Source organism: Aureococcus anophagefferens, assembly GCF_000186865.1.
Source record: "Aureococcus anophagefferens unplaced genomic scaffold AURANscaffold_7, whole genome shotgun sequence".
NCBI lineage: Eukaryota > Pelagophyceae > Pelagomonadales > Pelagomonadaceae > Aureococcus > Aureococcus anophagefferens.
The window spans coordinates 1501457-1529302 of record NW_008705567.1 but is presented as its reverse complement, the minus strand read 5'-3'; the positions used below and the strand labels follow the sequence as shown (position 1 = coordinate 1529302).

The 27846-nt window shown below is 71.4% G+C and overlaps 5 protein-coding genes across 5 annotated transcripts; 2 read left to right on the top strand and 3 right to left on the bottom strand.

Moving 5' to 3' along the window:
• Window positions 1-884: 884 nt before the first annotated feature.
• Window positions 885-1274, bottom strand: AURANDRAFT_16436 (hypothetical protein; the record flags this gene model as incomplete). The annotated part of the gene is made up of 1 exon (XM_009037898.1): window positions 885-1274. A coding segment is annotated over one exon (390 nt), but the record flags the coding sequence as incomplete, so codon positions are not given.
• Window positions 1275-4129: 2855 nt separating this feature from the next.
• Window positions 4130-4345, top strand: AURANDRAFT_17742 (hypothetical protein; the record flags this gene model as incomplete). The annotated part of the gene is made up of 1 exon (XM_009038038.1): window positions 4130-4345. A coding segment is annotated over one exon (216 nt), but the record flags the coding sequence as incomplete, so codon positions are not given.
• A 2036-nt stretch (window positions 4346-6381) lies between these two features.
• On the bottom strand, window positions 6382-7248 carry AURANDRAFT_63604 (hypothetical protein; the record flags this gene model as incomplete). Its single annotated transcript, XM_009037897.1, has 1 exon — window positions 6382-7248. One exon carries the CDS (start codon window positions 7246-7248, stop codon window positions 6382-6384), a length of 867 nt encoding a protein of 288 aa, XP_009036145.1.
• Window positions 7249-7931: 683 nt separating this feature from the next.
• Window positions 7932-8981, top strand: AURANDRAFT_53459 (hypothetical protein; the record flags this gene model as incomplete). The annotated part of the gene is made up of 1 exon (XM_009038039.1): window positions 7932-8981. One exon carries the CDS (start codon window positions 7996-7998, stop codon window positions 8941-8943), a length of 948 nt encoding a protein of 315 aa, XP_009036287.1.
• A 15647-nt stretch (window positions 8982-24628) lies between these two features.
• Window positions 24629-27117, bottom strand: AURANDRAFT_24976 (hypothetical protein; the record flags this gene model as incomplete). The annotated part of the gene is made up of 4 exons (XM_009037896.1): window positions 24629-25189; window positions 25286-25756; window positions 25951-26802; window positions 26869-27117. The coding sequence occupies 4 exons, from the start codon at window positions 27115-27117 to the stop codon at window positions 24629-24631; spliced, it is 2133 nt and encodes a 710-aa protein (XP_009036144.1).
• Window positions 27118-27846: the final 729 nt, after the last annotated feature.

The following is a 27846-nucleotide window of genomic DNA, read 5'->3' as shown; positions in this document are numbered from 1 at the left end:
GGAGTTTCCGCGATGAACCTTTTTTTGTCGTGCGCGCGCGGCGCGCGCGTTGTCTCTGTTGCGCGGCGCGGTTGCAAGGGCAATGGGGGGGCAATGGGGAGGAGGCGGGCGGGTTGCGGGTGTGTGTGGGTGGGTCGCGGACGCCGCGAACTGAACCTGTTTGGTTGCGGATAGAGCTGCGATGCGAGTGGGAAGATCGTCGAGGTCGCGTGGACCACACGCGCTCGGGTGAAGCGGGGCCAATAATTCCGTTGAAGTTTAGGCTTGAGGCCCTGCACCTGCTTTGCACGACGGTCCGGCTCGGGACGGGGGCCGGGGACGGCGGGCACGGGGGTTCCGGCACGGTAAATGCGCTCCCGGCACGCGGCCCGGCACGGGCCCGGCACGCGGCACGGGGCCCCGGGCACGGGCCGGGCTTGGGCCGGGCCGGGGAGTCCCGGCACGGGCCCGGCACTCGGCACGGGCCCTGGGCACGGGGTTGTGCACGGGCCGGGGAGGCCCGGCACACGGGCCCGGCACGGGGCCCCGGGCACGGCCCGGGCACGGGCCGGGGACGTGGCCGGGGACCGCGGCACGCACCGTCGCGCACATATGCAAAACTAACCCTTGACGGAATAAACTTCACAATCTATGATGAATTTTGGGATATTGATGGCTCGGAGCGCACAGCTTATATTGAAGGAGATGCAGACCTTTAAACGAATGGCTCGCATCGTTTATGATATATACGTTGGGCAATTATAATCACTACGGCTCATTTCCTATATGCAGGGGCCCCTTTGAGGGCCCGGCGCCAAGGCGTACATCACCGTTGCCCGCGCTGCGCCCCCCCCCCGGCGCGATCGCCCCGCGCGACAACAGCACACACCAAAAAAAGAACCCTAGTACCCCTTCTCCCAGTCCACGACATACCGCAGCTCCTCCCCGCGCGTCCACCGATCCAGGTTGTCGCAGAAAACGACAGCAACATCGGCGGGCAGGCTCAGCGCGGCGACGTGGGGCGTCACTCGCACCCCCGGCGACGCCCAGAGCGGCGAGTCCGCCGACAGCGGCTCCTCGGCGAAGACGTCCAAGACCGCCTCGCGGACGTGGCCCGCCGCGAGCGCGGCGAGGACGTCGTCCTCGCCGAGCAGGTCGCCGCGGCCCACGTTGAGAAACAGCGGGCTCCGGCCGCAGGCCGCGAGGCGCCCGCCGCCCAGGAGGCCCCGCGTCGCCGCCGTGGACGGCAGCGCGGAGACGAGAACGTCGCAGTCCGCGAGCACGGAATCGACGTCGCGCGTCGTCGCGTCGAAGTGGCGCCGCGGCCCGCCGTCGCGGGCCCAGCCCAGGGTCCGCATGCCAAAGGCCTTGGCGACGCCCGCGACCTGCGGCGCGGCGGCGCGGGGAGGACGTCGCGCCGAAACCGCCGAACGTCGCCGCGAAAGTCGCCGAGGGCCCTCGTTTTTGGGGGGACGGACGAACGGCGCGTCTCCCCAAACCACCGGCTCTCGGCTCTCGGAGGCGCGCTCCCCAAACCACCGGCTCTCGCCCCCCCAAAGATTCCGCGCCGTTCGCGCGCGTGCTGGCCGATGTCGCCCGCGCCGAGCACGCCGAGCGTGAGGGACCCGAGCGGCCGCGCGGCCGCCGCGAAGTCGCCGTGGGCCCAGGTGGCCGTCGTCTCCGCCGCGCGCAGCCTGCGAAGGACCCCCGCTGGCGTGGCCGAAACAGCTCGATCTGGGCATGGAAAAAGGGTGCGAAACTCCCAATCTCGGTCGTTTTTCGACTAATCTTTGGACGGGCGATTATCGCTCTTGAAGTGTGGATGCTTTCTCTTGGACGATCGCGCGCGGAACACTCATGAATCACCCTTTCGCCGCCCGGGCTCTCCTACTCGTCGACGCGCCGCTCGACGCGGAGCACGTGCGCGAAGACGTGCTCGGCGATGAGCGGGCCGAAACAGCCGCTGAGCTTCGTGCACGCAAAGTCGCTGCGCCCGCCGGCGAGGGCGTTGACGCCCGCCCACGTCGACTGGAGCCACTCGAGCGAGCGGCACGCGGCGAGCGGCGGCCCCGCGACGAGGCCCGGGTCCGCGAGGACGACCCTGCTCTCGCGCGCCCACGCCGCGTTGCCGGCCACGCAGTCCTCGGGCGCCAGGGCCACGAGCTCCACGCCGGCGAGGGCCGGGTAGCGCGAGAGCTCCTTCTGCACCGTGGGCAGCAGCGAGGCGATGCCGCTCACGACGGAGACGCGCATGTTTTGCAGCGCGCGCGGTCGCGCCGTCGTCGAGCGCCGCGCGTGGGCTGCAGGCGCGCCGCTTGGTGCTGGTTTTGACGGCGCGGCGGCGCTTCAATCAGTTACTTGCACTGCACTTGCGGGAGAGCTTGGCCTTGCGGCAGAGCATGCGTGACGGCGCGCACCGCTGAGCGCCGCTGCGACCCGAGCCTCACGCAGGATAAACAGCAACTAGAGCCGCACGAGCATAAACAGCAACAACAACGATGGCGGGCTACGAGCACGTCCAGCGCCTCCACGACTCCCCGCCGGAGCCGGAGTTCGCGCTGCGGGGCCACCTCGCGGCCATCAGCTGCGTGCGCTTCGTCGCGGCCGGCGACCAGCAGCTCGTGGCGTCGGGCGACACGAGCGGCGTGGCGAAGCTCTGGAGCCTGAGCGCGCGGCGGCCCGTCGCGTCCTGGAGCGCGTCGGACCAGGGCGTCCTCGAGACGCACGAGCACGGAGGCGGCGAGAGCCTGCTCACGCAGCACCGCGACGGCCGCATCCGGCTCTGGGACCTCGACCGCCTCGCCGGCGGCGCCAAGCCCGAGGACGCCCTGGCGCGGACGCTCTTCACGGACAGCTACTTCTTCACGCGCTGCGCCGTCGCGACCGGGGCGGGAAAAGGGCGCGACATTCCCAACTTCTCTCTCGGCCGGTTTCCACCCGTTTCGGCTGATTTTTGGACGAGCGAGCCGGAGTTCGCGCTGCGGGGCCACCTCGCGATCATCTCTCGAAGCGTGAATGCTTTTTTTCCGGCCGGTTTCCACCCGTTTCGGCTGATTTTTGGACGAGCGAGCCGGAGTTCGCGCTGCGGGGCCACCTCGCGATCATCTCTCGAAGCGTGAATGCTTTTTTTCCGGAACGCGCGCGCGCGGAACGCTCAAGTTGACGCTCACCCGCCCAGGTCGCGAAGCGGTCCGACTGCGCCTACGTCTACGAACCCCCGGCCCCGCCGTCGCCGCCGCCGCCGCCGCCGCCGCGCGCGAAGCCCGCCGGCGGCATCGGCGCGACGTTAGACGCCGACGACGACGCGGCGTCGGCGGCGGAGGCCAGCGTCCTGTGGGCGCGACGATTTTCGAGAGATTTGGGGCGTGAAAACGACGAGAAAACGTTACCGTCATGCTTGGCAGGCGGAGGCCCGGGCCGCGGACGACGAGTGGCGCGAGGCCGCGGTCGCCGCGCACTGGTCGGGGAAAGCGGGCGCGCCGCGGCACCTCGTGCTCGCGCCCACGGAGCCGCCCGAGGCCATGGTGTTGTGGGACACGCGCTGCGATCGGCCGGCCCTGCGGTTCCAGCCCGACGGCGGCGACCGGAGCAAGGTCCGCGCGGGCGACAGTCCCGTCATTGGCATGGCCATGTCCGCGAAGCTCTGGCTGCCCTACGGCGGCTGCGCGTCCGGCACAGGGCAGGACGAGAGAGCGAAATTCCAAACTTCAAAGCCTCATATCTCGGCCGTTTTCCACTCGTTTTGGCTGATTTTTGGACGAGCGATCATCTCTTGGAACCGTCTCGAAGCGCGGATGCTTTTTACGGGACGCGCGCGCGCGGAACACTCACGTTGAAACGACGTTGAATCTCTCTTGTCCTGCCCAGGTCCGGCACGCCGCCCCTCGCGCTCGTGGGCTACGAGAACGGGTCGGTCATGGCCTGGGACCTGACGGCGCTGCGGCCGCGGCCCTGGAGCGTGACGCCGCGGAACGTCTTCAAGAGCCCGCTCATGGGCCTCGACGTGAACCGCGAGGGCACGGTCATGTTCGCGGGCGGCGTCGAGACGGCCGCGCGCGCCTTCGCCCTCGCGCCGGGCGCGCTGCGGCCGCGCCACGACATCGGCCTGCCCGTGAGCTGCGAGGCCGTCGAGGAGGTCGACCGCAAGGAGGGCATCGGCCAGCTCGCGCTCCGGCCCGACGGGAGGGTCTTGGCGACCGCGGGCTGGGACTTCCGCGTGCGCCTCTTCTCCGCCAAGGCGCCCAAGTTCAAGCCCCTCGCCGTGCTCAAGTACCACGACGCCGCGGTCAACGCGCTCGACTTCTCCGACGACTCGCGGCTGCTGGTCACGGGCTCCAAGGACCAGAAGATCGCCCTCTGGGACGTCGGGGCGCGCTTCCCGCCCAGGCAGCGGGGGGAGTCGTAGGCTTCCTTCTTACCAGAGGGGCGGGCCGTAGTCCTTCGCGGGGCTCTTCGGCGGGGACGGGGGCACGTTCGGGTCCCGCGCGCTGAGGCCGCGCTTCTTCTTCTGCGGCGACGCGTACTCGATCCACGCCGGCGCGGGCCGCGGCGCGGCGGGCGCGGGCGCGGCGGGCGCGACGGGCGCGAGCGGCACGGGCGTGTTGACGACGGGCGTCGGCGGCGCGTGCAGCGGCAGCGCGTCCTCGAAGAGCGCGCCGTCGACGCGGCCGAGCGCGCGCCGCGCGCGCCGCCGGGCCGCGCGGAGCGGCGTCGCCAGCAGCGGCGACACGGCGCGGAGCGGGCTCGCCAGCGCGCGCAGCGGGCTCGTCAGCAGCGCCGGCACGGCCCCTATCGCGCGCGCTCGCGCGAGCGCGACGACGTACCGGATCGGCGTGTCGATCGGCACGTCCCGTTCGAGGAAGTCGTAGACGACGAAGCGATTCGCGAGGAGCCGTCGCGCGGCCGCGTACCGCGCCGCGAGCGCGCGGGTGGCCTTCTCCTTCGCGAGAAGCGGGATTGTGAGGACATGCGTGAGGGTGCCCTTCAGGTGCGCGAAGTACGACGGTTCCTCGGGAAGCGGCGGCTGCTGTTGGCGCAGCTCGAAATCCTCGAGGTCGTCGAGGGCGTCTTCAACGAGCGTCGCGAAGTCTACGTCGCGACCGAGCATGGTTGCGATGGACACGAACGCGACGGACTACTGCTGGGGCAGACGGAGTGCGACAAGTACCGGCCGAGCGACAGCGCGGCGAAGCCGATTGCCAACGTCGTCAGGAAGGCGCCAGGCGACTTCGCCCGTTGCAACCTTTGCCCCATCAATGGCATCATGTTGAAGTCCAGGCGTACGCCGCGTGCACGCGCCTCCGAAATTATCTCTTCGTCGTCAGCACCACGACCAGCCGGAACGCCAGCTCGTCGTCGTCGGCGGCGACGAAGTCCGGGTCCAGCGCGCCGTAGGTGGCGACGTCGGCCTCGAAGGCGCCCGCGAGCCGCGCGAGCAGCAGGACCTCCTGGAGCGAGAACTCGCGCGTGGGCACGACGTCGACGAGGGACGCGACCTTGGTGCGCACGTCGCCGCCGCCGTAGACGTCGAAGGCGACGGTGGCGTTGCGGATCTGCGTGAGCGGGTCGAACGCGTCGTCGTCGCGGCCCCACGCGACCTCGACGTCCGCGCCGTCGCGCGCGGTCGCGACCCAGGCGTCGCAGCCGACGTCGTCCAGGCGAAAGGTCTCGCGCGGGTGCGGCAGCTCGAGGACGAGCGTGCCGCCCGGCGCGAGGCTCGCCGCGGCGTTCCGGAGCGCGGCGACGGCCGCGTCGGCCGTGAGCAGGTGCCCCGCGCTTCCCAGGAGCAGCCAGGCCGTGTCGACGCGTCCGATGGTCCCGTAGGCCGATGCGTCGACCATGTCGCCGACGACGTAGGGCACGTCGACGCCGCGCTCGTCCGCGACGGTCCTCGCGTAGGCCGCCATCGCCGCGCTGTTGTCGAGCGCGGCCGCGTCGAGGCCGCGCGCCGCGGCCTCGACGGCGTGGCGCGCGGGGCCCGCGGCGAGCTCGAGCACCGACGCCGCCGGCCCCGTGGACCCGTGGCGCGCGTGCGCGCCGAGCAGGAAGTCGACCTCGGACGCGAAGTCGCGGAAGCCAAAGGCCGCGTCGTAGAGCTCCGGCGACTCGTAGACGCTCGCGGCTCGCGCGGCGCCGCGGCGCGCCCGTCGCAGCAAGGGCGGCGCGAGCGCGGCGGCGGCGCGCAGACTCAGTAGCATCGATGCGACCGCGAGCACGGCCGCGGCGCGCAGACTCGGCAGCATTGATGCGACCACGAGCGGCGCCTTGCCCCTACAAGTTGGCGAGCGGCACTCATGACCTCAATCACGCCTTCAATCACGACAGCCTCGCGACGACGAGGAGCATACGAGGAGCATGCCTTGCCACGAGGTCGAGGCGAACGGCACCCACAGACCTCAAGCATCACGACAGCCTTACGAAGTCCCAGGAGAAGCGCAGGTAGTCCGCGGACCAGGCCGCGTCGCCGGCGAGCTTCGCGTCGAGGACGCCGCGGTTCCGGCGCGTCGACCGCGAGAAGAAGGCCGCCTTCTCGCGGGGCTCGTCCATGTAGACGAGCGGCGGCGCCGACGCCGCGGCCTCGAGCGCGCAGCCCGCGGCCTTCTCGACGCGCCCGTAGTGGGCGAGGTCCGTGAAGCCGTAGTGGCCGACCAAGTCCTCGTCGCAGCCGCCCGCGGTCCAGTAGGTCCGCCGCGACTCGAGGACGACGCCCGGGTGCACGCGCCGATGCTTGCGGCCCGACGACTCGAGGACGCGGGGGAAGCCGCGCAGGACCGCGCAGCCGGCCGGTCTGTGGGCGAGCGCCCAGTCCAAGAGCGCGGGCGAGAGCTTCTGGTCCGAGTCGACGGCGAGCACGTGCGACGTCGGCGCGACGTGAAACGCCAAATTCCTCGCGCCGCCGACGTTCCACGCCAGGTCTTCGGCGATGCGGACGACGACGACGCGGCCGCGCGGCGCGAGCGCCCCGAAGACGTCCGCCGCGGCGTCGCGCGGCGAGCCGTCGTCGACGATGAGGAAGAGCAGTTTCGCGAGCAGCGCGTCGTCGTAGGCGTTCCACGCGGCCACGTGCCGCGCCGCGTAGGCGACGTCGCGGTAGTACAAATAGGCGACCGTGAGTTCCGCCGTGCCGGCGTCCAGCGCGTCGTGGCCGCGGAAGCGCTCCGGGCACGCCGGGTTGGCCGCCAGCGACGCGTTGGCGCCGATGACCGCGCAGCCGCACCGTTGCTGCTTTGCGGCACTCGCGGTCGCAGCGAAGACGAGTAGCCGATGCATCACGACGCTGGTCGGGGCACCGGATGCCGCATTAGCTGCAGCCCCGCGACGACGGCATCACATCGTCGACTGCATCGAGCCGCGGCACCGTCGGCCTGTTGCCGACTTGTTGCCATGGGGGGTGTTGCCACAAGCCGGCGCCGGCGGCGCGCGCGCGCGCACCAATGAATTTCCCCACCCGCGAGTTTGTACCAGTCCTGCCCGGTGGGCTTCGGGAAGTGCAGCAAGCTCTCTCAAACTCGACCATATCGGGACGATATGCTCCCTCAAAGACCTCCTGCGTACGAATACGCGCGTATACGCGCCAGCCATACGCTGCGTCAATGCGCCGAGCGGTCGTTTTTCGTGGTCGGGGCGACGTCCCATGACCCCTGGCGCTGCCCTGGACGGTTGGTGGGCGCCTCGGGCGCAATTTCGGTCTCCGCCAAAATTCGACCTCGCGGGCCTGTTCGTCCACTGTGGTCCCACGTACGTTTACGGACAAATCCGGCACCACTGATCTCGGCGCCATCGACGTCACTGTACGCGCCCCTTGGTTTCGGGACGCTTCAGGGGCCGAGGCTTCGGGAACGCCCGGGTGGAGAAATTAACGCGACCGCTGAGGAGCGGTGGGAGCGGTGGCGCGCGCTGCACTATGCCGGCAATCCCCCCCGTTGTTGCCCCTCCAAATCGTGTGGTTCGAGGCAGGAGCGCGGCAAGAGCTGCGGCGCCAACTGGGAGCGCGGGCCCCCGCGCGCGTTCGCACCCATGGCGTCGCGCGACCTGACGCGCAAGTTCGTCGAGTGGCGGTCGGCGCGGCCGCGGCGCGCGGCGCCGGGTGCGCTCCGGTCCAACAGCCGCGAGGACCGGTCCCTCGTCGGCGGCTACGCGAGCGACACGTCGGAGCCGCCGGAGCCCGCGACGCTTCCGCCGACCCTGCCGCCGGTCTGGGTCGACCTCGTCGAGCGCGTCGAGGGCGACGTCCTCAAGATCGAGCGGGCGACGCGCGATCTGGCCGCGCTGCACACGAAGCGTCTCATGGTGAGCTTCGACGACGCGGGCGAGGCCGCGCTCGACGACGAGATCGCGGCGAAGCAGCGCGAGGCCACGAAGCTCTTCCGGGCCTGCGAGAGCTCCCTGAAGCGCGTCGCCGCGCACGGCGGCGACGACCTCAGCGACAGCGAGCGGACGATCCGGTCGAACATCCAGCGGTCCGTGGCCATGCGCATCCAGGCGCTGAACACGGACTTCCGGAAGGCCCAAAAGGAGTACATGGTGCGCCTCAAGTCGCAGAAGGAGGGCTCGACGGGCACCTTTGACTTCCTCTCGGGCGGCGAGGCGAGCTCGGCCGCCGAGGGCGTCGACTTCAACGACCGCCAGCTCGCGGCCGTCGTCGACGTGGAGAACCTCGTCGACGAGCGCGACGGCGAGATCAAGCAGATCGCCGAGTCCATCCAGGAGCTGTCGACGATCTTCAAGGAGCTCGCGGTCCTCGTCATCGACCAGGGCACGGTGCTCGACCGCATCGACTTCAACATGGAGCAGGTCGCCGAGCACACGCGCAAGGGCGTCGTCGAGATCGAGAAGGCCGAGCAGTACCAGAAGGCCGCGCGGCCCCGCATCTGCATCGCGCTGCTCCTCTTCCTCATCACCATCATGATGATCGCGCTCATCCTCAAACACCGCGACGGCGACAAGAAGGACGACAAAAAATAGGGGCCGAGGCGGGGCGGCCTAAATCGGAACTCGTTTGACTTGCGGCGCCGCGTGGATCGCGATTTGGTTATCCCGTACTGCTCGTTGACTTCAACATACGATGGTGCATTCGAGATGCATTCGGCGAGCTGTGGTAGCTCTCAGGCTTGGACACCAGCGCCGTCGAGGAGACCACCATCGGCGCGCCGTCGAGGAGACCACCATCGGCGCGCCGTCGAGGAGACCATCACCAGCGGCGTCGAGGAGACCATCACCAGCGGCGCCGTCGCGTCGCAACGACACGATGGACGACTGCCTCGACGACGACTTCTTCGTCAACCTCGCGCACGACGGCACCATCGAAGGCACGACCGCGGACCTCGACCTGGGCACGCGGTGCCTCGAAGGCGCGCTGCAGCTCGACGACACACAACACGGGGAGCTCCTGCGGGACTGCGCCCTGGCCAACTCGCCGCTGATCACGCAGGACACGTTCTGGATCGGCGCGGCCGCGGCGCCGCGCTGCGCGCTCGAGGCGCTCGCGCTCGCGGTCTTCGAGCGCCACTGCGGCGCGTCCCCGTTCGCGCGCGCGGCGCGGTCGGGCGCGGAGTGGTGGGTCCAGGTCAAGGACCCGACGGCGGGCGCCGACGACGCGAAGCAGGTCTGCTTCCACTGGGACAAGGACGAGCGCGCGCACGCGCTCCACGGCTTCTACGTCTTCCCGCAGCTGTCGACCGTCACCTATCTCACGGACGGCGGCGCGCCGACGGTCGTCCTCGACCGGCGGCCCGACTCGTTCACGGGCGCCATCTCCGACGAGCCCATCGGCGAGGGCGCGGCGTGCTACCCGGCGCGCGGGAACCACCTCTGCTTCGACGGCCGGAAGCTCCACGGCGCGCCGCTCGATCCCGCGTGGAATTCAAATCTTCAACCCGACTTCAATGTGCGCGTATGCGACCGTGTCGACGCGAGTTTTTCTGCTGTGCTTCGAGAACTCAATGAGAGCAATCGATTCGTCCAAACATCAGCCGAATCGACGTCGATTTGACCGAGCTAGAGAAGTTTGGTCAGGACCACCCAAACCAGCGGTTGAATTCCACGCAGGCTCGATCTCCGGCGGTCCCCCGCGGCGGAGCGGCGCGTGACGTTCCTCGTCAACTGCTGGCTCGACCACCGGCCGTCGGGCGTGCGCGAGTTCCCCGCGGCGGCCCTGGGGAAGATGAGCCGCCCGGGACTCGCGGCGTTCCGGACCGGCGCCGCGGCGGCGCGGCCGGCGGAGGCCGCGCGCGGCGCCGGCGACGCGAGGGAGCTCGCCTACCCGTTCTCGCGCGTCGGCACGCGCCACGCCGTCCGCTTGACCGTCGTCGACTTCGACCCGGCCTCGACCGCGCCGCTCGTCGACCTGGTCGCGTGCGGCTGCGCCGCGCGCGTCGGCGAGGAGGACGAGCCGCCGCGGCGGCGCGAGCGCGAGGTCCCGGCGCCGGACGCTCCCGCGGAGCCCCGGAAACGGCGAAAACAACACAACTAAGTTTAATCGAGCGACGACATGGCGTTGGAGCTCGGCCGCTCCATGGACCGGATGAGGTGCCTCTGGACGCCGCGCTCCTTCTCGCCGTCGTCGTAGTCGATGTCGAAGGTGCCGTCGGAGTGGACGCGGCCGATCTTGCCCGGGTAGTACTTCGACCGGCCGCGGTAGCGCGCTTCGATGCTCTCGCCGACGCGCATGCCGCCGCCGCCGTCGTCGCCGCCGCCGCCCGCGGACTTGACGTACTCCTCCAAGACGCGCGTCTCCTTCTCGCCGTCGTCGTAGTCGATGTCGAAGGTGCCGTCGCCCCGGTCCCTCGAGATGCGGCCGGGGTAGTACTTGGAGCGGCCGCGGTAGCGCGCCTCGACCCTGGCGCCCTCCTGGAGCCGGTTCGAGCGCGGGCTCCCGCGGTGGTCGCCGACGCGCGTGCCGCCGGCGGAGCGGATGTACTCCTCCGAGACGCGCGTCTCCCGCTCGCCGTCGTCGTAGTCGATGTCGTAGGTCCCGTCGTTGCGGTCCCGCGAGATGCGGCCGGGGTACCACTTCGACCGGCCCTTGTACATGGCCTCGATCTTCTCGCCCACCGTGAACCCGTCCTGGTTCCCGCGGCCGCCGCCCGCGCGCGGCGAAACCATGGGCTTGATGTACTCCTCGAGCACGCGCGTCTCCTTCTCGCCGTCGTCGTAGTCGACGTCGAACGTGCCGTCGCCGCGATCTCGGGAGATGCGGCCGGGGTAGTATTTCGACCGCCCCCGGTACCGCGCCTCGACCTTGGCGCCCTCGCGCAGGCGACCACGCGCGGGACTGCTATCGCGGCCTCCGACTTCCTTGATGTACTCTTCCACGACGCGCGTCTCCTTTTCTCCGTCGTCGTAATCGACGTCGAAGGTGCCGTCGCCTCTGTCCCGCGCGATGCGGCCGGGGCAGTACTTCGACCGCCCCCGGTAGCGCGCCTCGACCTTGGCGCCCTCGCGCAGGCGACCTCGGCGCGGGCTGTCGCCGCCGCCGCCCGCGGCCTTGATGTACTCCTCGAGCACGCGCGTCTCCTTCTCGCCGTCGTCGTAATCGACGTCGAACGTGCCATCACCGCGGTCGCGCGAGATCTTGCCCGGGTAGAACTTCGATCGGCCGCGGTACCGCGCCTCGACCTTGGCGCCCTCGCGCAGCCGGCCTCGGCTCGAGGAGCCGCGATCGTCGTCCGAATCTCCGCCCTTGATGTACTCCTCGAGCACGCGGGTCTCCTTCTCGCCGTCATCGTAGTCGATGTCGAAGGTCCCGTCGCCCCGGTCTCGGGCGATGCGCCCGGGGTAGTATTTCGAGCGGCCCCGGTAGCGCGCCTCAACCTTGGCGCCTTCCCGCAGTCGGCCTCGGCCGCCGGAGCGGCGGTCGTCGTCGGAATCCATGCCCTTGATGTACTCCTCCAATACGCGCGTCTCCTTCTCGCCATCATCGTAGTCGATGTCAAACGTGCCGTCGCCGCGGTCGCGCGAGATCTTGCCCTTGTAGTACTTGGACCGACCGCGGTAGCGAGCTTCGACCTTGGCTCCCTCGCGCAGGCGACCACGCGCAGGACTGCTGTCGCGGCCTCCGACGGCCTTGATGTACTCCTCGAGGACCCGCGTCTCCTTCTCGCCGTCGTCGTAGTCGATGTCGAAGGTGCCGTCGCCTCGGTCGCGCGAAATCTTGCCCGGGTAGAACTTGGACCGGCCGCGGTACCGCGCCTCGACCTTGGCGCCCTCGCGCAGCCGGCCGCGGCTCGGGCTCGGGCTCCGGCTCCCGCCGCCGCCGAGAGCTTTGATGTACTCCTCGAGCACGCGCGTCTCCTTCTCGCCGTCGTCGTAGTCGATGTCGAAGGTCCCGTCGCCGCGATCCCGAGAGATCTTGCCCTTGTAGTACTTCGACCGGCCGCGGTAGCGAGCCTCGACTTTCGCGCCCTCGCGCAGGCGGCCGCGGCTCGAGGAGGAGCCGCCGAGCTTGCGGATGAGCTTCTCCTCGACTCGCGTCTCGCGCTCGCCGTCGTCGTATGCAATATCGAAGGTGCCGTCGCCGCGGTCGCGCGAGATCTTCCCGGGGTAGTATTTCTCGCGGCCGCGGTAGCGCGCCTCGACCTTGTCGCCCTCGCCGAGGCTGCCTCCGGAGCGCCGGTCGTCGTCGTCAGAGTCCAAGCCCTTGATGTACTCCTCGAGCACGCGCGTCTCCTTCTCGCCGTCGTCGTAGTCGATGTCAAAGGTCCCGTCGCCGCGATCCCGCGCGATACGGCCCTTGTAGTACTTCGACCGGCCGCGGTAGCGAGCCTCGACTTTCGCGCCCTCGCGCAGGCGGCCGCGGCTCGAGGAGGAGCCGCCGAGCTTGCGGATGAGCTTCTCCTCGACTCGCGTCTCGCGCTCGCCGTCGTCGTATGCAATATCGAAGGTGCCGTCGCCGCGGTCGCGCGAGATCTTCCCGGGGTAGTATTTCTCGCGGCCGCGGTAGCGCGCCTCGACCTTGTCGCCCTCGCCGAGGCTGCCTCCGGAGCGCCGGTCGTCGTCGTCAGAGTCCAAGCCCTTGATGTACTCCTCGAGCACGCGCGTCTCCTTCTCGCCGTCGTCGTAGTCGATGTCAAAGGTCCCGTCGCCGCGATCCCGCGCGATACGGCCCTTGCAGTACTTGGACCGGCCGCGGTAGCGAGCTTCGACCTTGGCGCCCTCGCGCAGCCGGCCGCGGCTACCGCTAGAGCCACCCGTCGACTTGATGTACTCCTCCAACACGCGCGTCTCTTTCTCGCCGTCGTCGTAGTCGACATCAAAGGTGCCATCGCCGCGGACGCGGGCGATCTTCCCGGGGTAGTACTTGGACCGGCCCCGGTAGCGCGCCTCGACCTTGTCTCCGACGTCGAGCTTGCCGCCGCCGCGCCGGTCGTCGTCCGAGTCCGAATCCATGCCCTTGATGTACTCCTCCAAGACCCGGGTCTCCTTCTCGCCATCATCGTAGTCGATGTCAAACGTGCCGTCGCCGCGGTCCCGAGAGATCTTGCCCTTGTAGTACTTGGACCGGCCGCGGTAGCGAGCTTCCACCTTCGCGCCCTCGCGCAGGCGCCCGCGCCGAGACGAGCTCCCGCGGGCCGGGCTCGGGCTTCGGTCGCGGCCTCCGACGGCCTTGATGTACTCCTCGAGGACCCGCGTCTCCTTCTCGCCGTCGTCGTAGTCGATGTCGAACGTGCCGTCGCCGCGGTCGCGCGAAATCTTGCCCGGGTAGAACTTGGACCGGCCGCGGTACCGCGCCTCGACCTTGGCGCCCTCGCGCAGCCGGCCGCGGCTCGGGCTCGGGCTCCGGCTGCCGCCGCCGCCGAGAGCTTTGATGTACTCCTCGAGCACGCGCGTTTCTTTTTCGCCGTCGTCGTAGTCGATGTCGAAGGTCCCGTCGCCGCGAGCCCGAGAGATCTTGCCCTTGTAGTACTTCGACCGGCCGCGGTAGCGAGCCTCGACTTTCGCGCCCTCGCGCAGGCGGGCGCGGCTGGAAGAGCCGCCACCCATGGACTTGATGTATTCCTTGTCGACGTTCCGCTCCTTCTCACCATCGTCGTAATCGATGTCGAAGGTGCCATCCGAGTGCACGCGGGCGATCTTCCCGGCGTAGTACTTGGACCGTCCGCGATAGCGCGCCTCGACCTTGTCCCCGACGCCGAGGCGGTCGCCGCCGCGCCGTCGGTCGTCCTCGTCGTCGGAGTCCATGCCCTTGATGTACTCCTCGAGCACGCGCGTCTCCTTCTCGCCGTCGTCGTAATCGATGTCGAACGTGCCGTCGCCGCGATCTCGGGAAATCTTGCCCTTGTAGTACTTGGACCGGCCCCGGTACCGCGCCTCCACCTTGGCGCCCTCGCGGAGGCGGCCGCGGCTCGAGGAGCCGCCGCCGAGCTTGTGGATGAGCCGCTCCTCGACGCGCTTCTCCTTCTCGCCGTCGTCGTAGTCGACGTCGTAGGTGCCGTCCGAATGAACGCGCGCGATCTGCCCGGGGTACTTCTTCGAGCGGCCTTTGTACTGCGCCTCGACCTTGTCGCCGACGCGCAGGCTCCCGCCGCGCCGGTCGTCGTCGGAGTCCGAGTCCATGCCCTTGATGTACTCCTCGAGCACGCGCGTCTCCTTTTCTCCGTCGTCGTAGTCGACGTCGAACGTGCCGTCGCCGCGATCTCGGGAAATCTTGCCCTTGTAGTACTTGGACCGGCCCCGGTACCGCGCCTCGACTTTCGCGCCCTCGCGCAGGCGGCCGCGGCCGCCGCCGGAGCCGCCCGTCGACTTGACGTACTCTTTGTCGACGTTGCGCTCCTTTTCTCCGTCGTCGTAATCGATGTCGAAGGTGCCATCGGAGTGCACGCGCGCGATCTTGCCCGGGTAGTACTTGGACCGGCCGCGGTAGCGCGCCTCGACCTTGTCCCCGACGCTGAGGCGGTCGCCGCCGCGCCGGTCGCCGCCGCGCCGGTCGTCGTCCGAGTCCGAGTCCGCGCCCTTGATGTACTCCTCGAGCACGCGCGTCTCCTTCTCGCCGTCGTCGTAGTCGATGTCGAAGGTCCCGTCGCCGCGGTCCCGCGCGATCTTGCCCTTGTAGTACTTGGAGCGGCCGCGGTAGCGAGCTTCCACCTTCGCGCCCTCGCGGAGGCGGCCGCGGCCGGACGAGCCGCCCTCCTTAGCGCGGATGAGCCGCTCCTCGACGCGCGTCTCCTTCTCGCCGTCGTCGTAGTCGATGTCGAAGGTCCCGTCCGCGTGGACGCGCGCGATCTTGCCCGCGTAGAACTTGGACCGGCCCTTGTACCGCGCCTCGACCTTGTCGCCGACGGCGAGCTTGCCGCCGCGGCGCCGGTCGTCGTCCGAGTCCGAGTCGGCGGCCTTGATGTACTCCTCCAGGACGCGCGTCTCCTTCTCGCCGTCGTCGTAGTCGATGTCAAACGTGCCGTCGCCGCGCGCGCGCGCGATCTTGCCCTTGTAGTACTTGGAGCGGCCGCGGTAGCGCGCCTCGACCTTGGCGCCCTCGCGGAGGCCCCGGCCCCGCGGCCGCCGGCCGTCGTCGGAGTCGTCGTCGCGCTTCTCGACGAGCGCCGGGTCCACGCGCGCCTCGCGCTCGCCGTCGTCGTAGTCGACGTCGAGCGTGCCGTCCGCGTGGACCTTGCCGACCTTGCCCGGGTAGAACTTGGACCGGCCGCGGTACTGGGCCCGGACGCGGTCGCCGGCGCGGAACGCGGCCCGCCGGGACCGGGACCGCGCGGGCGGGCTGTCCGGGCTCGGGCTCCGGCGCCGCCGCGACGCGCGGCGGTCGCGCGAGTCGTCCGAGTCGCTCCGGTCGCGGCGCCGCGCGAGCTCGCGGTGGTGGCGCTCGCGCTCCCGGCGCCGCGTGCGCCTCGCCGTGGGCTCCAGGGGCCGTCTGTAGGCCGGCTTGTCGAAGGCGCCGCGCGCGAGGCGCGCGACGGCGCGGTCGACGGACGCGCGCGAGTCCGCGGACGACGACGGGCTCCGGGACCGGCCGAGCTTGGGCTCCCGGGACCCGTCCTCGAGCTCGAGGGCCGCGAAGGCCCGCAGGAACTCGAAGAAGGTCACGTCGCGCGCGAAACCGTTGGAGCCGCGGTCGCGGAAGTACGCCGCGGCGACGCGCCGCGGCAGCGTCGACCCGAGCTCCGTCAGCGCCTGGAGCGCCTCGTTGCCCGTGACGCGGTCGCCCACGGCGAAGCGGTCGAACTTCTGCTTGAGCTCCGCGAGGCGCCGCACGCTGCCGAGCGTCGCGTCCGCGGCCCGGGCCGCGTCCGCGAAGGATCGCTTCGTCGGCGCCCAGCCCTCGAGCGAGCCGCCGCTCTCGGACGGCGACGGCGACGACCCGCGGCGCCGGCGCCGCGACGCGCCGCGGCGCGACCGGGTCCGGCGCGCGTCGCGCGGCGAGTCGTCGGAGTCGCTCGAGCCGCCGCCGACGGCGACGTGGCCGCCCTTGAGGAGCCGGACGCGGTCGCCGATCGCGGCGGCCGCGCCAGTCGACATGCGCAGGTCCGGGTCCTCGGACGCGAAGAGGAGCACGTAGGCGTCGACGAAGTCGAGGAAGAGGAACCGCCTCCGGCCGTCGACGCCGTCGAGGTACTCGCGGACGTGCGGCGCGTTGAGGTCGCGCCCGAGCGCCGCGAGCGCGCCCCGGAAGCCGGCGAGGTCGAGGCGCGCGTCCTCGTCGCCGCTGTCCGCGCCGTCCTCGGGCTGCTCGCCGCCCTCGGCGCGCGCGTCGAAGGCGACCTTGAGCCGCGCGACCGCGCGGACGCGGTCCTTGTCCAAGCTGCCCAGATACGCGTCGAGGTCGTCCGCGGCGGCCGCGTCGCCGCCGAGCGCGCGGTCGTGCTTCTTCGCCGAGCCTTTGTGGCCCCGCTCCGCGAGCCGCGCGACGGCGCCTTGGAGCCGCCGCCGGTCGAGGCCGTGGGCCACGCCGAGCGTCTCCTCGAGGTCCCGCGCGTCCAGCCGCAGGAGCAGCGCGCCGTTGACCTTGGCCTTGCGGAACGTCGCCGAGTAGGCGTCCTTCCGCAGCGTCGCCTCGACGAACGCGACGACGTCGTCGACGGACCAGGCCGCGGCCTCGGCCCTCGCGACGGGCGGCGCCGCCTCGGGGCTCGCCGAGCTCCGCGAGCCGCTGCGCGAGTCCGAGGCGCTCCGGCTCCGCGACCGCGAGCCCGAGCTCGACGACGGCGGCGGCCGCCGCGACGGCCGCCGCGACGACCGTTCGAACGCGGACGGGCGCGCGCTCCGCTCCGTGTCGAAGTGGAGCGCGCGCGTCGCGCGCGGCGCCGTCGCCGGAGGGAGGAACGCGTCGACGAGCTCCGACGCCGTCGGCGGCAACGCCGACTCCATGGGCGGCCGCGTCGCCGGCGGCGCGCGCGACGGCGGCAGCCGCAGCGGGAACAGCTCGTGCGTCGTGATGCGCCGCGCGCGCAGGTCCCGGTTCACGAGGTACACGGGAAAGTCGCCGTACTCCGCCAACACCTGGCGCGCGGTGCCGTCCGGCACGGGCAGCTCGTCGCTCGCCGCGTCGGCGACGACGAGCCCCAAAAAGGCCGAGTCGCCGTCGGCGACGGCGCGGAGCACGGCGGCGCGCTCCGCGGACACGGAGAGGGACGCGTCCGTCGTCGACGCGACCGCGCAGGTCACGTGGAGCGCGCCGGACCGCGCGAGGAGCGCCGCGCACCGCGTCGACTGGACGTGGGGCCGCGCGCGCGAGCCGCCCGGCGACCGGCGCCGCGCGCGCGCCTCGGCCTTGGCCGCGGCGTGCGCGCGCTCGCTCGCCTGCATCGCCGCCTCGACCATCTCCTCGAGGCGCGTCATGCCGCTGGCGCCGTAGGCGTGGAGGCCGGAGAACCGCGCGTCGTAGTCCTGGCGCAGCTCCGCGACGTCGCGCGGCGGCGGCGCGCCCGCCGCCGGCGGCGCGGGCGCGCCGCCGTGGAGCGCGTGCCAGGACACGGGCGCGAGGTTCGCGTCGTGGTCGAAGAAGGGCGGCGCGACGGCCTCGGGCGTCCGCGGGCTCCGGGGCGCGCGCCTCCTCGGCGACGCCGCGCGGCGCGCCTTCGCGCTCCTCTCGAACTTGGACGCGGCGGGCGCCGGGGGCTCCACGTCGTCGTCGTCCGCCTCCCAGGCCGCCGGCGGCTCGGCGGCGCCGAGGCCCTGCGAGGCCACGAGGCGCTGCATCGTGACGGAGCTCCACTGATGCTGGCGCAGCTGGCTCATGGCCTGGGCCGCGCTCGCGACGGGCGCCGCCAACGGGTCGCCGCCGCCGCCGTCGCGCTTCGCCGAGGCCGGCCGCCGCTTCTTCGACGTCGTCGCGCCGGCCGGCGGGCGCGACCGGCCGCCGCCGCGCTTGCTCGCCGTGTCCACGACGAGGCTCCGCGCCATGGCCAGGATGTCGCTGGCCTTGTCCTCGACGCTGCGCGAGCCGCGCGCGCGCGCGGCCGACGGCGGCCGCGCCGGCGTCGTCGCGGCATGGCCCGTTGGCACCATCGTTTTCGATGGGTTGTCCTCTCGTTTGCTGGCAAACGAGCGTCGGTGCTCCATCATCGTTGATGTGGTTCTTGAAGTAAATAAAGCGGCATGGGCTGCTGCTAGCAGGGCGCTTGCGGAGTGAGCGCCCCTGAACATGCTGCACCACGCCTACACGGTGCGCGCAAAGAAGGGCTGCATCGTGCGGTCCGGCGTCGAGCTCGACAGCGCCAAGGTCGGCCACCTGCCGCAGGGCACGACCGTCCACGGCGCCGCGCACGCGACGCTGTCCAAGGCCTGCAAGTTCCGCCTCGAGATCGCCGCGCCGTTGGTCGGTTGGACGACCTTCGACCTCCTCGACCGCGTCGACGCCGCGCCGACGGAGGCGAAGGCGTCGAGCGACGCCGCGGCGACGCTCGACGCCGCGCCTCCGCCGCCCGCGCCGCCCGTCGCGGCGCCGCGGCCCCACGTCGCGGCGCGTGTCCTCGAGGTCGTCTTGCGCCGCGCGCGCTGGCACCTCCTGGACCGCTGGCGCCTCGCTGCGGAGCTGCCGCACGTCGAGCGGCTCGCGGCGGCGCCGACGTGCGCCGACCGCTTCCCGCCGTGGCCGCTCTCGAACGTGCTCGTCGCCGCGCTCGACGACGTCTCCGCCGACGACGGCCTCCTGCTCGAGTTCGGCGTCTTCAGCGGCGAGACCGTGTCGCACGTCGCGCGGCGGTTCCCGCGCGCGGAGGTCTTCGGCTTCGACAGCTTCGAGGGGCTGCCCGAGGACTGGGCCGCGGGCGGCGCGTCGAAGGAAACATTCGACGTCTCCGGCCGGCTGCCGCCCGTGCCGGACAACGTGACGCTCGTCAAGGGCTGGTTCGAGGACACGCTGCCGCCGTTTTTGGAAAAGCACCCCGGGCCGGTCCGCCTCGTCCACGTCGACTCGGATTTGTACTCGTCGGCGATCTTCGTGCTCGAGCGCCTCGCGCCGCGGCTGCGGCCCGGTAGCATCGTCGTCTTCGACGAGCTCATGAATTACGGCGGCGAGTGGGTCGACGGCGGCGAGTGGAGAGCGCTCCGCGACTTCGAACGCCGGCACCCCGCGTTCCGCTACGAGTGGCTCTGCAAGGGCGCGGCCCCGACGCTGCCGCCGCGCAAGGCGGACGCGCACACGGCCGAGCAGGCCGCCCTCCGCGTGATCACACCGCCCCGTTAGTCGGCGCAGCACGCGATCCGCAGGCGCGGCGCGGCCGCGTCGCGCCGCCGGAGGGCCATGTTGTAGGCGAGGACGACGTCGCAGAAGGAGCTCGCCGTGCCGACGTAGAGCGTCCGGAACTGGACGAGGCAGCGCAGGTTCGCGAGCGAGTCCGCGTGGAGGTCGTCCGTGCGCTGCTGCGTGATCGCGCGCGCGCCGTCGTCGACGCGGAGGGGCCCCTCGCTCTTCGGGTCGTAGACGATCCGCCACTCGGGCCGCTCGGCGGCGGCGTGCGTCACGGCGAGGTCCGCGCCGTAGTTGCGCGTGAGGAGCTCGCCCGTCGTGAACTTGGCGTCGCAGGCCGCCGGCCCGACGTCCGTCAGGTACGGCACGACGGGCTTCAGGTTGATGTGGAAGAAGTCGTCGCCGTCGGAGACCGGGTCCTCCTCCTGCGGGTTCGTCATGAAGAAGGACCAGTCCGGCCGCCCGTCGAGGCGCGTCGCGAGGTCCAGCACCTCCAGCCCCAGCAGCGCGAACTTGAGCGACCCGTGGCCCGGGATCTTGAAGTCGTAGGGGTGGTCGACCTGGACGACCGTGAGGCCGTCCTCCGCGAGCTTCGCCGTGTCCAGGTAGGCGTCGACGGGGTAGCCGTCTTCGCCCCAGTTGACCCAGTACATGGTCACGTTGCCCGTCCGCTCGTCCCTCGTCCGCGCCGCGTGTTTCAGCGCGAACATCGTCGACACGAGCCGGTCCCGCAGGCCGTTCGTGACGATGACGGCGTGGGCGTCGCTCGTCTTCGTCACGCGGTCCCCGAAGTAGTTGGCGATCATGAGGCCCACGCGCATCATCTGCGTCACGCCCGACTCGCCGTCGAGGAGGCAGCCCTGCCGCTTGCCGTAGACGACGCCGGCGCTGCTGTCGTCGGGCATGCACGCGATGGCGAGGCGCATGAGGACGCTCGCGGGGCCGTGGCACCGCAATTTCTGCCGCAGCGCGTAGGCGAGGGCGACGCAGAGCATGGTCGCGGCGCACTGCGGGACCACGCAGAGATAGACGCGGATCCAATCCCAGCGCGTCGGTTGGATGACGCGCATCCAGCCGAGCTGCCGCCGCCGCAGGATCCACCGCCGCTTCCAGTCCTCCATGCTGCCGCCAGCGCGCCGGTGCGGAGCTGCCAGAAATGACAGACTTCGTGTGCTCTCTGTGACGGCGCCGGGCTGCCAATTGGCCAAATCAATGTCATGCTTGCCGTTCTCTAACAAGACCTTGGTGATGAGTACTTGCCATGCCGATGGACACCCGGCGGCGACGCGCTCGCGGCGATCGCGGCGCGCGCGAGTGTGCGCATCGCATACTAGTATGGTATGTGCGCGCGTCTGATGAGCGCCCGTAATCTCTCTGTGCTCGAGGAATTGCGATGAAAGCAGCATGGCTGCTCGCCTGCTCCATAGCTTCGGCGCGCGCGCTGGCCTTCGACGCGCGCGCTGCGTCGAAGACGATCAAATCCGGCGGCATCTACGTGCTGGACGACTGGCTCGAGCCGCGGCTCGCGCGCGCGCTGCGCGACGACGCGCTCGCGCTCCAGGAGGCGGGCGCCTTCTCGAAGTCCGGCGTGTCCAACACGGCCGCGGCGGCGTCGCGCTACGGCGCGCAGGACCGCGCGGTCCGCACGCTCGGCCCGAGCGTCGGCGGCGACGTGCACGCGCGCGCGGAGCTCGACGGGCTCCTCGAGGGGCTGCGCGCCGCGCTTTCCGAGCGGTCGCCGGGCCCGCTGACGCTGGAGGAGCAGTACTATTCCATCCACGCGCCGGGCGCGTTCCTCGGGCGCCACATGGACGAGCGCCACGAGGCCTGCAAGGGCGAGGCGGGCTTCCTCCACGACTCCCGGCGGTCCGTGTCCTGGCTCGTCTACCTGCAACAGGCGAAGCGCGGCGGCGAGCTCCGCGCCTGGTGCCGCGAGAGCGCCGGAGACGTCGGCGCGCACGAGGGCGACGTCCAGGTCGGCTGGCTCCCGCGCAATCGCCCCGTCTTCCTCGACGCCTACGTGAGGGACGGCGACGACGCGCGCTACGGCCTCTACGTCGTCGACGGGCGCGAGCGGCGCTACGTGTCGGAGCCCTTCTCCGGCGCGTCGCCGGCGTGGACCGCCGCGTGCGGCGGCCGCGCGGAGCTGGACGCCGACGCGTTCCACGCGGCGCTCGGCGCGATGACGCCGGAGGCCGGCTACCGCTCCGTCGAGTGCGTCGACGACCCGGACCAGTACGTCGTCGACGTGGCGACGCGGGCGGGCACGCTCGTGCTCTTCGACACCGTGGCGTCGCCGCACGAGGTCCTGCCCACGGAGGCGGGCGCGCGCGTCGCGGCCGCCGGCTGGTTCCACGAGCCCGCGCAGGAGCCTCCAGACTGGTATTAAGCCGGGGCGTTGGTGGCCGCGGGGTGGTCGGGGGATGGGGTTGCGGGCGCGCCCGGGCGGCGAGGTGCGGCCTCAGGGCAGCTCGTAGGGCCGCGCGATGCCCTGGATGATGAAGTTCTTGAAGGCCGCGCAGTCGATCTTGGCGTCGCTCCGGAAGTTGTAGTCGGCGAAGCACTGCTTCGCCGTCGCGTGGGCGAGCTGCTCGGGCCCGCCGGCCTTGGCCATCTTGCCGTGGAGGTCGTTGGAGCAGGCCATGAGGACGCGGTAGATGGAGAGGAGGTAGAGGCGGAGCTCGTCGAAGCTGACGGTGCCCTTGGCGACGTCGTAGAGCGCGAAGGCCGCCTCGATCTTCTCGTCCATGGCCGCGGGCGACAGCACGCTCAGCCCCGACGCGAGCTCCACAAAGTCGACGTCGTCCGCGTCGCCGACGTCGAAGCAGCGGTAGACGCGGTCCGCGAGGCGCGCGGCGTCGGCGCGGTCGTCGGCGTCGTCGCGGCAGTTGCCCCCCAGCGTCGCGAGGCGCCGCGCGACCTTGCTGAAGGCCTCGCCGGACACGGTGCCCCGCGGCGCGCACTCGACGACGACCTCGACGAGCTCGTCGAGCGAGAAGTGGTCCAGGTTCAGCAGGCGCCGCGCGTCGCGGAGCTCGGCGACGGCGACGGCCTGGGACGCCGGCGGGCCCGGCGGCGCCGCGGGCGCGCGCGACGCGACGGGCGGGCCGTCGTCGTCGTCGTCGTCGTCGTCGTCGTCGTAGTACGAGTCGTCGTCCTCCGTCTCCTCCTCGCCCGGGAGCTCCTCGACGTGCTCCGAGCTCACCCAGCGCGCGAACTCGTCGAAGCTCACGCGGCCGTCGCCGTCGGAGTCGGCCTCCTCGAGGATCGCAGCGGCCGTCGCGGCCGCGAGCTCGTCCGCGGACACGGGCTCGCCCGTGTCGTTGTTCACGAGGTCGTGCGTCGACACCTTGTAGACCGACGCGAGGTACGCCCGGATCTCGAACTCGTCGAGGTAGCCGTCGCGGTCGCGGTCGAAGAGGTCGAAGGTCAGCCGGATCTTGTCGACGCGCGACCCGCCGCAGAGCGCGCCGAGGCCCGCCGCGAGCTCCGCGGCGTCGACGACGCCGTCGTGGTCCGCGTCGAAGGCGTCGAAGGCCTTGTCGAGCACGGCCCGCAGCGCCGCGTCGCCCGCCGCGTCGACCTGGGGCTCGAAGAGCGCCTCGAACGCCGCGAAGAACCGCTGCCGCGTGTGGTTGCCGTCGCCGTCCGCGAAGTAGCCGAGGCGGTCGAAGACGCTCGTCGCGTCGAGGCCCCGCAGCGCCGTGGAGAGCTCGCGCACGGCGTCCTTCTCCGTGACGAGCGCGTCGAAGTCGACGGCCGCCCAGCCCTGCTGGCCGTGGTACCACCGGCGGAACTCCGCGTAGTCGAGCTTGCCGTCGCCGTCGAGGTCGCAGTCCTGGAAGGCCGCCGCCGCCGTCGCCTCCGCCAGCGCCTCCGGCGACGCGCCGACGCGCTCCGCGAGCGTGTCGTCCTTGGCGAAGGCGACGCGGAAGACCGCGAGGAGGTAGCGCGCCATCTCCTCGAACGCGATGGTCCCGTCGCCGTCGAGGTCGAAGAGGCGGAACGTCGACCGCACCTTGTTCTCGCGGTCGCCGCCGCAGAGCACCGAGAGCCCCGCGCCGAGCTCCGCGAAGTCGATCGTGCCGTCGCCGTCGACGTCGAACGCGTCGAAGAGCACGGACGCCGCGGCCCCGAGGCTCGCGGACCCGTCGCCCGCGTGCGCCAGGTCCGCCAGCGCCGCCCCGAAGGCGCCGCGGCTCACGCGGCCCCGCGCGTCGGCCCAGCGGCTCAGGCGCTCGAAGGCCTCGTCGAGGTCCACGCCCGCGAGCGCGCGCGTCGCGAGCCCTCCCGCCGTCCACTCGCCCTCGTCCTCGTCGAGGACGCGCTCCACGGTGCCCACGGTCTCGCCGTCGTCGGCGTCCTTGCCGCCGTCGAGGTGGTAGGCGTACCAGCGCTTGAACTGCTCCAGGTCCAGCTCCTCGGCGAGGTCGAGGCCGTGGTCGCCGAACGCGCGGCGCGCCGTCGCGTCGCCCATGCGCTTCGGGCTCAGCAGCTCGCCCTTGCCCCGCGAGTAGGCGTACTGGCGCTCGGGCTGCGCCTCGAAGATGACCTTGAAGACCGACGTGAGGTAGGCCCGGAGCCCCGCGAACGTGAGGTCGCCCGTGCTCTCGCTCGTGTAGAACTGGAGCGCGGCCGACGCCTTGGCGGACTGGGACCCGCTGCACATGAGGCTCAGGACCGCGGCCACGTCCCCGAGGTGGATCGTGTCCTCGAGGCGCACGCTCACGTCGTAGGACCCGTTGGCGTTGACGCTGAGCACGCGCGCGGGCACCCAGCCGCTGCTGCTGTCCAGGACCTCGACGATGTCGCCCACGCCGTGCCGCGGGGCCCCGGCCATGGTGCCGGCGCGCGTCGAGGACGCGAACGTCGAACGGCGGCGCCTCCGCCGACGCGAACTCTGGCTGCGTGCTCGCGCGGCGCGCGGCGGGCAGAGATTTGCCACAAGGCTTGAGAATTGAAAATCCAGCGAGACGGCCCGCGCGCGCCGCGCGAGGACCTTAGACCCCCGCCTCACTGGGCGGGGCTGACCTTGGAGCGGCCCTCGCAGACGATCTGGTAGAGGGAGTCGATGGCGTTGGTCTTGATGGCCGCGCGCGCCTCCGCGACGACGCGGCTCTTCGCGGCGCCGGCGCGGAGGTTCGACGCCTTCTGGATGATCTGGTTCACGTCCTTGAGCGCCGCGAGGAGCGCCTCGTGGTTGTTCGCGCGCTTGTTGTACTCGGCGATGAGCTCGTTGTTCAGCGCGAAGAGCTCCGCGTAGTGCCGCTTCATGAGCGGCATGTCGGCCATGAGCCGCGCGTCCTCGGCCTTGAGCACGAGCGCCTTGATGCGCGCGGACCCGTCGGCCATGTCCGCCGTCAGCCGGATGCGGATGGCGTTGAACTTGGCGACGCGGCTCAGGATGTCCTCGAGCGCGGTCATCTCCGCGGGGAAGTCGGCCACCGACTCGAGCTCGCGCGCGTCGACGAACGCCGCGAGGTCCTGGACGACCTCCGCGGCCGTCGCCATCTCGTTCGTCGAGACCTTGCAGTTGACCTGGCCGCCGACCTGGCGCGCCTCGAACCAGAGGGGCTTGGGCGCGCCCGCGTCACCGTCGCCGCCGGGCGCGCCGGGCGCCGCGCCCGGCGCGCCCGCGCCCGGCGGGCGCCGTATGCTCACGTAGTAGACCTGGATGGAGTCGCCCGTGAACTTGACGGCCTCCATGTTCACGAAGGACTTCTCGATCCACTCCGCGAGGGGCGGCAGCGTCACGGGCAGCGAGAACTGCACGTAGCTCGTCGGCTGCGGCGCGTGCCGCGGGTCCTCGACGCGGAGGAAGCAGCAGAACTTGGGCAGCTCGTAGTCGACCTCGAAGACGTGGAGCTCCTTCGAGCTCGGCCGCGACCCGACGTGGATCTGGATCTTCAGGTTCGCGGGGAAGTTCTTCCGCGGGAAGAGCGCGAGCGCGCACGACGACGTCGGGTGCGCGGGCATGGCCACGAGCGTCTCCCCGTCGAAGAGGCCGCCGTCCGTGTCGAGGACGACGACGGAGGACACGAAGGTGCCGTTCGTCGTCGCGAAGACGAACTCGAAGGACGACTTGTCGCGGTTCGTCGCCTGGGCAGGACAAGAGTGCGAAATTCCCAACTTCAAAGGCTCCTTTCTCGGTCGTTTTCCGCTCGTTTCGGCTGATTTTTGGACGAGCGATCAGCTCTCGGAACGGTCTCGAAGCGTGGATGCTGTTTCCGAAACGCGCGCGCGCGGAACACCCACGTTGAAGCGACGTTGAATCACCCTTGTCCCGCCCTGTTCGTCGCGATGTCCATGGAGATGCGCGTGTCCTGGGGGATGACGCCCGCGTTCGCGCCGCCGTCGCCCGACGCGTGGCGGATCGTGTCCTCGAGGGACCGCAGCTCCAGCAGCAGCTCGCGCTTCCGCGCCTGCAGCGCGCCGAGCTGCTCGCGCGCCGCGCGCTCCTCGTCGTCGCGGCCGACCTGCGTCGCGTCCACCGCGACGTAGCCCCGCAGCTCGCCGTCCACGGACACGCCGACGACCTGGGGCGCGCCGCTCATGCGCAAATCGGCCCAGAGCACGGCCGCGACGGACGCCTTGAAGCCGTCGCGGTAGATGACGGACCCGTTGCTCGCGACGCGCACCGTCAGCGCGCCCGTGCTCCAGCCCGCGATGATCTCGAAGGCGCCGTCGCCCGTGACGTCGTGGGCCGCGAGGGCCACGAGCGCGTGCTTCGACTTGACGCGCCACTTGCGCTCCGCGCCCCGGTAGACGCCGATCGTGCCGTTGGCGAGGCCGAACGCGAAGCGCCCGCCGTCGAGGCCCGCGAGCGCGACGACCCGGTCGGCCTCCGTCGCCTCCGTCACCGCCTCCTCGTGCTGGAAGACGCGGATCTCGTAGTCGTCGGAGCCCACGAGCAGCTCCGACCCCGGCTCGCCGTCGCCGGGCCGCGCGGCCGCGACGGCGCGCACGTTGTCGCCCGTGACGGTCCAGAACTCCTCGGCGCCGCGCCAGTCGAAGCCCAGCACGCTGCAGTTGCCGCCGACGATGACCAGCGGCTCCTCGACGCCGCGGAGCGTGCCGAAGCACATGCAGTTGACGCCGTCCTGCACCTCCTTGTAGAAGACGTCGCTGTTCATCTCCACGTCGTAGACCAAAAGCGCCGACGACATGCCCACCAAAAGCACGTCGCGCTTCGCGTCCGGGTCCCGGCCGTGCTTCGCCGCCTCCTCCGGGTCGCCGCCCCGCAGCGCGATGACCTCGCGCGCCGTGAGCGACGCGTTCAGCGGCCCGCAGCCCAGCGACGTCAGCGCCTTGTTGAAGTTCAGCGCCTTCATCTCCGGGTCGCTGCCCCCGTGCTCGCCCTGCTCGTGGGGGTAGTAGAGCAGCACCTGGCCGCAGCTCCCCGTCGCGCAGGCCACGGCGGGCTGGTGGCCGTCGAAGCAGCCGACGACGCAGAGCCGCGCCTCGAACTGCCGCTTCAGCTTGATCTTGAAGACGCACTCCATGCCGCCGGCGGGGCGCGGACCGCGCGGTCCGGCGGCCGCCGCGACACGGCCGGCGCGATGCGCGACGCCGGCGCCGACGGGCAGCCCGCTCGCGTTCGAGCGCCTCAAACCCGCTTGTTGAGTTCGGCAACATGAATTCAAGTTCTTGACCATGTTCTTGACATTCGAGGGCTAGAAGCCACGCGGCCGCACGCTCACCAGAGACAACGCCGGGATTAACAGTGGGGAAGGGGGGAGCTAGGCGCCTCAGTCGAGCCTCGCGGAGAGCGCGCGGTAGGCCTTGGAGACGGCGATGAACGCGTCGCGCGTGCCGTGGGACTTGGACTTGTCCGGGTGGTACTTGAGGGCGAGCCGGAGCCAGGCCTTGCGCGCCGCGGCGCGGGACGCGTCGCGGCGCACGTCGAGGACGACGTAGGGGTCCGGCGAGCGCCAGTGGGGCGGCGGCGGGCCGCCCGGGGGCCGCGGCGGCGGCGGCGGCCGCGCCTTGGCCTTGAGCGTGAACTGGTAGCGGCGCGACGACGCGGCGAGGAGCCGCTCCTGCTCGCGGGCCGCCTCGGCGGCCTCGGCCTCCGTGATGGACCGGGCCTCGGCGACGCGGTGGCGCCACGCGGCGGCCGACTGGACGTCGGCCGCGGACTGCCCGGGCGTCCGCACGGGCGCGGCGGGCGGCGGCGGCGGCGGCGGCGCGGCGCGGGGCGCCGGCGCGGCGGCGCGCGGCGACCGCGGCGG